Source organism: Mus caroli, chromosome 3 (assembly GCF_900094665.2).
Source record: "Mus caroli chromosome 3, CAROLI_EIJ_v1.1, whole genome shotgun sequence".
Classification (NCBI taxonomy): Eukaryota; Metazoa; Chordata; class Mammalia; order Rodentia; family Muridae; genus Mus; species Mus caroli.
Window position 1 is genome coordinate 139,365,519 of NC_034572.1, and position 7,876 is coordinate 139,373,394.

Here is a 7,876-nt window from a genome sequence, read left to right on the forward strand (position 1 = left end):
CTCTGGTTTTATGTGGAGTTCCTTAATCCACTTAGATTTGACCTTAGTACAAGGAGATAGGAATGGATCAATTCGCATTCTTCTACATGATAACCGCCAGTTGTATGGCCACACTTCCTAATGGTGCCACTTCCTATGGTTCAAGCATATTCAAACCACTACAGAGCTAAGTGATATAGGGTGACTGAAGGTACCACTCATACAGGCATCTTCCTGGGCTCTAAAGCTCCTCTATGAAGATGCTGTTATCAGCTCCAGGAAGATGATAGTTTCTTGTAACTCCGTCCCTCCACCTTCCCAGTAAGGTGCCCTTGTAGCGTCGGTGCCTACGTATTATGACCAAGATGGGTTTCTCCTTGCTTTCTACACCCCTCACCTTGAAGTCAGGACTTTTGTGCCTGGAATCATGGGAACACTGTGGTTCAGCTCTTGCTCACCTGCTTAATTACGATGCGTTAACAAGTCTTTCCTGATGGAGCTTAAGTATGTGACCTTCAAGGACCCTACTCAGGCCCTTGTCCTGTCCCAAGCACCAGCCCACAGAGTAAGTGCTCATTTAGTCGGGAAGGCCAACTAAGGGGCTGCCTGTAGCAGGCTCAAGGCAAATACATATGTAAATTCTTTCTTGAGATAAAGCTTGGACTGGCCTGAGACTCACTATGTAGCTCAGGTTGGCCTAGAAGTTCTTTAGATCCTCTTATCTCAGCTTGTGGAGTGCTGAGATTTAGATATGAGTCACAACACACAGCTTTATCTTGTGAAATGAGACTCATTTAGTCGCTGATTTCTCATTTTAAAAAGTTATTTGGTTTATTCAAGTTTATCTTATAGGTATTTTACTCATATTGTATGGCAGGCAAGGCTACTTTGTTTTTCTTTTCCTTTTATTTTTATGTGTATGGGCATTTGACCCTCAAGTAATTCTGTGCACCATATGTGTGCAGTGAGTGCCTGCAGAGGCTAGGAGAGGACATTGGAAGCGATCCCATTAGGGCTGAAGACAGGCAGTCGTTAGCACCATATGGATGCTTGGAATTGAACTTGGATTCTCAGGAGGAGCATTCAGTGCTCTTAACCACTGAGCCGGCCCTCCAGCCTCAACAAGGCTCTTTTCCAAGATGTCCTATTCTGATGTGGTGCACGCTGTTTCTGCTGCATTCTAAGCTCTTTTGTTACTTGATTACCACTGGTCTGGGTATGTTTAAAGAGATGCTGGTCATAGCTTACAAGTTACACGTTAGATTGCCCCAAGTTCCTGGAGGCTCATCTCTGTATCCCAGGACACAAAGGGCAGCTCTAGTTGGAAACCTCCAGACTCAAGCATCCCCACTCTTTGAAGTACCCTAGTCACCCAAGTCTGAGACTCTCTGTCTGGTTTACCGCTAGCACATCTGGGGATGGGCTGGCTTTTCCATTTCCTCTTTACTTTGGAAATAGGATATGGAGTCAGTCTGGTCTGCAGGGTAGCCTTAGCAGTGGTTTCTCAGCCTACTTCCACAGACAGAAGCGCTTTGGGAAGTCCTGAGCCCTAGTTTCTTGATTCCCTCTCATTAAAGCACCCCCAAAGTCCCAGAGTGTGTGAGTGGCAGTGCATTACTCTAGACACCCGGCAAGACTGCCCCAGGAGCTCTCTGCTGTTAGATGGTCTGCCAGGTCTTCACAGGCATTTCCCTATCCACCTTCGAGCAGCATGGATATTTTACATGGGGAGTGTTTTCTCAACCTCTTTCCCTCATCTTTCTTCTCCATTCATTTTTCTTTCTCCTCTTTCTGTCTTTCCTTCCTGTCTTCCTTCTTCCTCCTCCTTTCTTCATTTTGGGCAGGAGGATTCTAGCTAACCTAGAATCTTAGAAGAAAAATAAATAAATAATAGCAAAATTATCAAATTAGAAGCAGAAATCCAGGACCTGCAAGACGGCTTAGTAGGTAACGGCAGTTGCTGTGGAGGCCTGGCTCAATCCCACATAAAGGCGGAGGAGAGAGCTGGCTTCGTTAAGGTGTCCTCCAGCTTCCACGTGTCCTGCCCCATCATGCCTTTCTGAGCTTCTTCTAAAGTTGTTAATCAAGGCAGATAACACAGATTATAAGATAGACAGGATGCTGTTTAAATAGATTCTATAAGGAGATTTATGAGAATAACCCCTAGTCCCAAAAGCATCCGAAGGAATCTGTTACTTGAACAATTTTCCTTTGCAGAGCACGTAATCTTAAGACACTCCCTCGTTTAAAGGATGTAAGACTCCAAGACCCAAGCTTGAGATGGATAGCTTCTGAGACAATTGGAAGAAGGCATGTTGGTGATTTTTTTTTCTGGATCCTCTGACTTTCTGGGCTAGCTCCAGCTCCTGGAAGCTCCTCCCCCTGTGGTGGTGAGTCCAGCCTCTGGAGGCTCCTCCCCCTGTGGTGGTGAGTCCCGCCTCTGGAGGCTCCTCCCCCTGTGGGGGTGAGTCCAGCCTCTGGAGTCTCCTCCCCCTGTGGTGGTGAGTCCAGCCTCTGGAGGCTCCTCCCCCTGTGGTGGTGAGTCCAGCCTCTGGAGGCTCCTCCCCCTGTGGTGGTGAGTCCAGCCTCTGGAGGCTCCTCCCCCTGTGGGGGTGAGTCCAGCCTCTGGAGGCTCCTCCCCCTGTGGGGGTGAGTCCAGCCTCTGGAGGNCCAGCCTCTGGAGGCTCCTCCCCCTGTGGGGGTGAGTCCAGCCTCTGGAGGCTCCTCCCCCTGTGGGGGTGAGTCCAGCCTCTGGAGGCTCCTCCTCCTTTGGGGGCGAGATTCCCTCCAGGAACACCACAGCCCATGCTTCTCATCTATGATCTCTGATCTTTGTTGACTTTGTCCCAACAGTAACCACTTATCACACTAGTCCCGTTGTGAGCACGCTGATTACACCACTGTTCCATCTGTGCATTATTCTGTTATGCTGTATGTATAGTTCAGATCAGTTTGTGCTATGCATGTTGTATGTTATATTATTATTACAATTCTTCTTTTTAGGTTTTAGGCAATATAAAATAGGAGCGTTAATAAGTTCTTTACTCCTAGAATGCTTTGTACTCATTTTGGATACTGCGTTAAAAAAGGAAGCCATGTGTCTCAACAGTTATGGTCTCAGTTATTTGGCCACATCTCATTGGTTGTCTCTGGCCTTAGGGAATCATGTGTCCACCAGGAGTCTGGAGTTGAAAAGCAAGTTGATCAAAATCTGGCTGGGCATGAGCAGAGAGCTGCAGTTCTAATTTCCTCAAACCGTTTATATTGTCAAAGCAAATATTTTTTTTTCTTTGACAATTGCATGCACCTATATAATGTGTCCCAATTATATCTATCACCTGCAACTCTCTCTTCTGGGGTCTTGTAAGCATTGATATTGATTCGTAAATGGAGGATTTACTCCTTTCATAGAAATAAAAAGTAGTCATAGAAAGGGATTCTCTAATTCTTCCATAGTTTAATTCCACTGTCCTAGATCAAATGCCGGTCACTTCAAACCCAAAGTTCCTCACAGCTTCCCATCATGTTTGCACTGGTATAACACACTCTCACATAGAGAAATGCTCACATTTCCAGTCTTAGCCTCCCTTTCACCCACACACTTTCTCCTAACTCCTTAGGAACAGGAGGCATTGTACACCAAGATGCAGAAAATGGCAGACAACACTTTGAGTTCTGCTAATAGGCATTTTGAGTGAACTGGGTGGTTAAGTGCAAAGGCAGGCGGCAAAGGAGTGGAAACCTCTTGGATTTCTAGGGCTTCACTGGTCTGAGAGTTGTATGTCTGTGGAGCAAACAGGGTGGCGTATATGAACAGGAGGTGCCGGTCAGGAGTTCGGTGAGAAGCAGGCTGTTGTGGGGTATTGAAAACCTGTCTCCTCTGGCAGATCTGCGATGGCGTCTCTTGATTCTGAGGTGAGGGAAGAGTGTCTGAGGGAAGACCTGAAGTTCTACTTCATGAGTCCCTGTGAGAAGTACCGAGCCAGACGCCAGATCCCGTGGAAACTGGGCTTGCAGATATTGAAGATAGTCATGGTGACCACACAGGTAACACACACCGCTACTCTTTCCTCTGGAGTATCCTGCACTTGCTTGTTAGTCTGCAAGACTCATACCACTGAAGTTCATGAAGCTAAAATCAAACTGCTTCCAGAGGGCAGAGCGCAGGCTGAAGTTCAATTCGGATGATCTGGTTTTGATACACAGAGGCTACGTCTCCATAAAAACCAGATAAGAGAAGGTTCACGCAGAAGGGAGTTTCTAAATTCCCCCATCCCTAGTCCATGTGAGGTTCACAGGTGTCAAGGTGTTCTCAAAAATCCATCAGATCTTATTTAAAATGTTTTTAAAAGTTTTCGGACACAGAAATTGCTAAATTCTTCTTTTATTGGTAGCGTTGTGCCCCAGGATGTGCTAACTACTGGGCTTTGTCAAGAGTGCTTGAGCTTTATTTACATTTCGACCTTGATATAAGGTCATACTGCTGATATAAGGTCATATTATCATGGTGAAAATGGTCATTAGAGCTGTCATTTAGCTGCTGGGCTGTTGCATTGAACTCTTCTGTGGCAACTTCTCTGCAGGTGGTTACATTGGAAACACACACGTCTGGAAAAAATCCAAACAGAACCGACTTGGGGGCTTTGGGTCCCCTGGTACACAATCTACTGATTCCATCAATCCAAAAGTGTGTGGATGATTTTTCTGGAATGTTAATATAAAGGATTTAAAGGATGCCTCCATCTGGATACAAGAGAGCTTCTTCAGTAAGCACAGTTGCAGCTTTGCTCTGAGTTCGTAAGCGAGCGAGCAGGCTCTTTGAGTTGTGTGGCATGCTGGGCCAGCTCATCCAGCATTAAGAAAAGCCACAGGGCTGGAGAGATGGCACAGAGATTCAGAGCACTGGCTGCTCCTCCAGAGACCCAAGTTCAATTCCCAGCAACCACATGGTGGCTCATAGCCCTATATTACTCCAGACCTAGGGAAGCTGATGCTCTCTTCTGGATTCTGTAGGTACCAGGCATGCATGTTGCACGCAGACACACATTCAGGCAAAACACCCATAGACACTAATAGATTAAAACAAAATAAAAATAATTTTAAAAACGAAAGGAAGGAAGGGAAGGAGGGAGGGAGGGGGGGAGGGAGGGGGACATGAAAAAGGAAAGCAGTCACTTCAGGAGCACTAAGACCAGCATCAGGGGTCTGTGTGGTAAGGATGACATTTTTTCCACTTTTGCATTCTTGGTTTTCTAATTTTAGTCTTGGTGACCTATAAATTAAGGTCCCCTTTATTCTTATTCCTAAAAGATAAAGAAATGATTTAGTTCACTACTTACCAGTTTTCTAACTTGCTCCAGTTTTGATGATTTAATTCAGTTCTATCACTAAAATTGTAGCTCACATAGCCATAAAAACCAATTGCGGTCTTTAACTAAACTTTCTGAGTCCTGATCCGCTGCATCCCATTGACCCCCCCCCTCTCCCAAATGCTACCTACTCAAGCTTTTCCCGGTCTCACAGTTCTTCCTCTAGCGTAGTCTCTTACCTCTGATTCAGATTTGATTGAATTTTTGTTGAAGTGCCTGTGAGTATACACCCGAGGGCACAGTGCATGTGTAGACCAGAGAGGACGTCAGATCTCCTGGAGCTGGCATTAAACCTGGTTGAGTTGCCCAGTGTGGGTGCTGTGAACCAAACTCTGGTCCTCGGCAAAAGCAGCAAGTGATCTTAGCCACTGAGCCCTGTTTCTCTCCACTCTTCTCTCCAGTTTAAACCACAAAGGAGACGTTCTTTGCAGGGCACTGAGTTAGAGACACACTGTAGGTACCTTATACTGCGGATAGCTCACAGGTTAGTGCTTGCCGCTACCAGACACAAGGAGGTTTTGATGTGTGCTAGCTCAGTTGATTCTCTCTGCAAACCTGTGAAATGGGTTCAGCTAGAATCTCCTTTTCATGGACAAGGAAACTTGAGACCAAAGGGTTCAATAATTTGCTTACAGCCCTTGCATTAGTGCCCCGGGGAGCTGGGATCTTTCCCTGGTAAGTGGTAAAAGTCACTTTCCTGTTTTCTTTCCTAGCTTGTTCGGTTTGGCTTAAGTAACCAGTTGGTGGTGGCTTTCAAAGAAGATAACACTGTTGCTTTTAAGCACTTGTTTTTGAAAGGATTTTCTGGAGTTGATGAAGATGACTACAGCTGTAGCATATACACTCAGGAGGACGCCTATGAGAGCATCTTTTTTGCTATAAAGCAGGCAAGTGTTTTAAATGACCTACTTTAAACACTATATAGATATGTGACTGTGTCATCTTAGCAAACCAATACATATTATTACCTCATACAAATTTCATATAGCCTGTTGAGGCCTTTTCTATTACTTCAAGTAATACTAGTAGAACTTGTCCATTTAAATTGTTTCCTTGGGTTTTAACCCTTTTTAGTGTATTGATTTAGAACTACTACTTTGGGGAAATTACCTTAGAACAAAGAGTTAAGAGATTATAAAATCAGGTTTGGTGTAGGTTTGTAACCAAATCTGAAAGTCTGTGGTGGTCTGAAATATGGTGTCATAGCATTAATAATCCTAGCAAGTATTAAGGACATGGGATTTGATACAGTGTGAAGTTGGCAGACCTGAAGAAAATATTTAGGAGTAGTGTCCCCCTTTTTATAAATTCAATAAATATTTGGGTTCTTGGTATTTGGCAAGTACTACACATTGATGATGTAGCAGATGAAATCCTGGCCTGTCTAGAAGGGAAAGCTAGGTAAATGAAGACAAATAAGATATATAATATTGAAGGTTGGTTCATTAATGGAAGAGAACCCAAAACATGCTACTAAGCACAGCTGAGTTTCTTGCTGGCAGCATTAAGGAAGAAATTCCTTTGACCATACTTAGTGGTGCCTGTGGTAGGGTGGGAGTCCTTTCATGAAGAGGAACCTTGATTAAAATTGGGTGAAGACCATGTTGTAATAGTTTAAGATTAGTAAACACAGCATGTGAAGACCATGGGAGAAGTCACAGGGTCTTGAAATTGTTGTAAGACTAAAATTTTTAATTGTTAGTCTACTTGATAAGGTTTTGTTTTATTGAGATGGGGTCTCATTTTGTAGCCTTGGCTGGCCTGGAACTTGCTATGTAGACCAGGCCAGCCTGAAAAAAACATAGAGATCCACCTGCTTTTGCCTTTTGAGTGCCGGCATTAAAGCCCTGTTCCACCTTGCTTAGATTGTATTATTATTATTATTATTAATTATTATTATTATTTAATATTCTTGAAACTATTAGTAGTTGTTTGCTACATTTCTGTAACATAGTAAATGTTTCTTAGTGAAGTCATAGCAATGAAGATGGAGTCTAGTAAGGCCCTAGTAATGAAGGCAGCCAGCCACAGAACTGTGTTAATGTAAGAATGTTAGTCATGTTAGCGTGATCTGTGACATCTGGAGTCCTCCGTGAACCAAGGAAGGAGAGGGGGGGAAATTCTGATATAAGAAGGATGTCTGCAGTTTTGAATTTTCACTGGATTTTATTGTTCTAACTGACATATAATTAATTGTGTTATAACTATTAGGTACAATGTGAGGTGATGGTTAACAAATTTCATGAGCTCACTGAGGGAGTCTCACTTAGGAGGAGCTAAGTCACCACCTCATGGTAGTGGTGACATCTTACCAAGATTTGAATTAGTGAACCACGTTGATAGAGATGGAGTTCCAGGAAGAGAGAAATAACCGACCAGAAGTAGAATGCCCTCAGGCTCTGGGAAGAGCCTGGAGGCTGGTTGGGTTTTTTTTTTTTTGATTTTTAATATTTTTATTACATATTTTCCTCAATTACATTTCCAATGCTATCCCAGAAGTCCCCCATAGCGCCCCCCACTTCCCTACC

General features: G+C 44.0%; 1 protein-coding gene across 2 annotated transcripts in view; it reads left to right on the top strand.

Moving 5' to 3' along the window:
• The window catches only part of Mcoln2 (mucolipin 2), a 43,485-nt gene that overhangs the window by 11,674 nt on the left and 23,935 nt on the right, over window positions 1-7,876 (top strand). For both annotated transcript variants that reach the window (XM_021158221.1, XM_021158222.1), the window contains exons 2-3: window positions 3,867-4,026; window positions 6,062-6,235. In XM_021158221.1, the coding sequence (XP_021013880.1) occupies window positions 3,867-4,026; window positions 6,062-6,235 (334 nt within the window). The remainder of the gene's footprint in view (window positions 1-3,866; window positions 4,027-6,061; window positions 6,236-7,876) is intronic.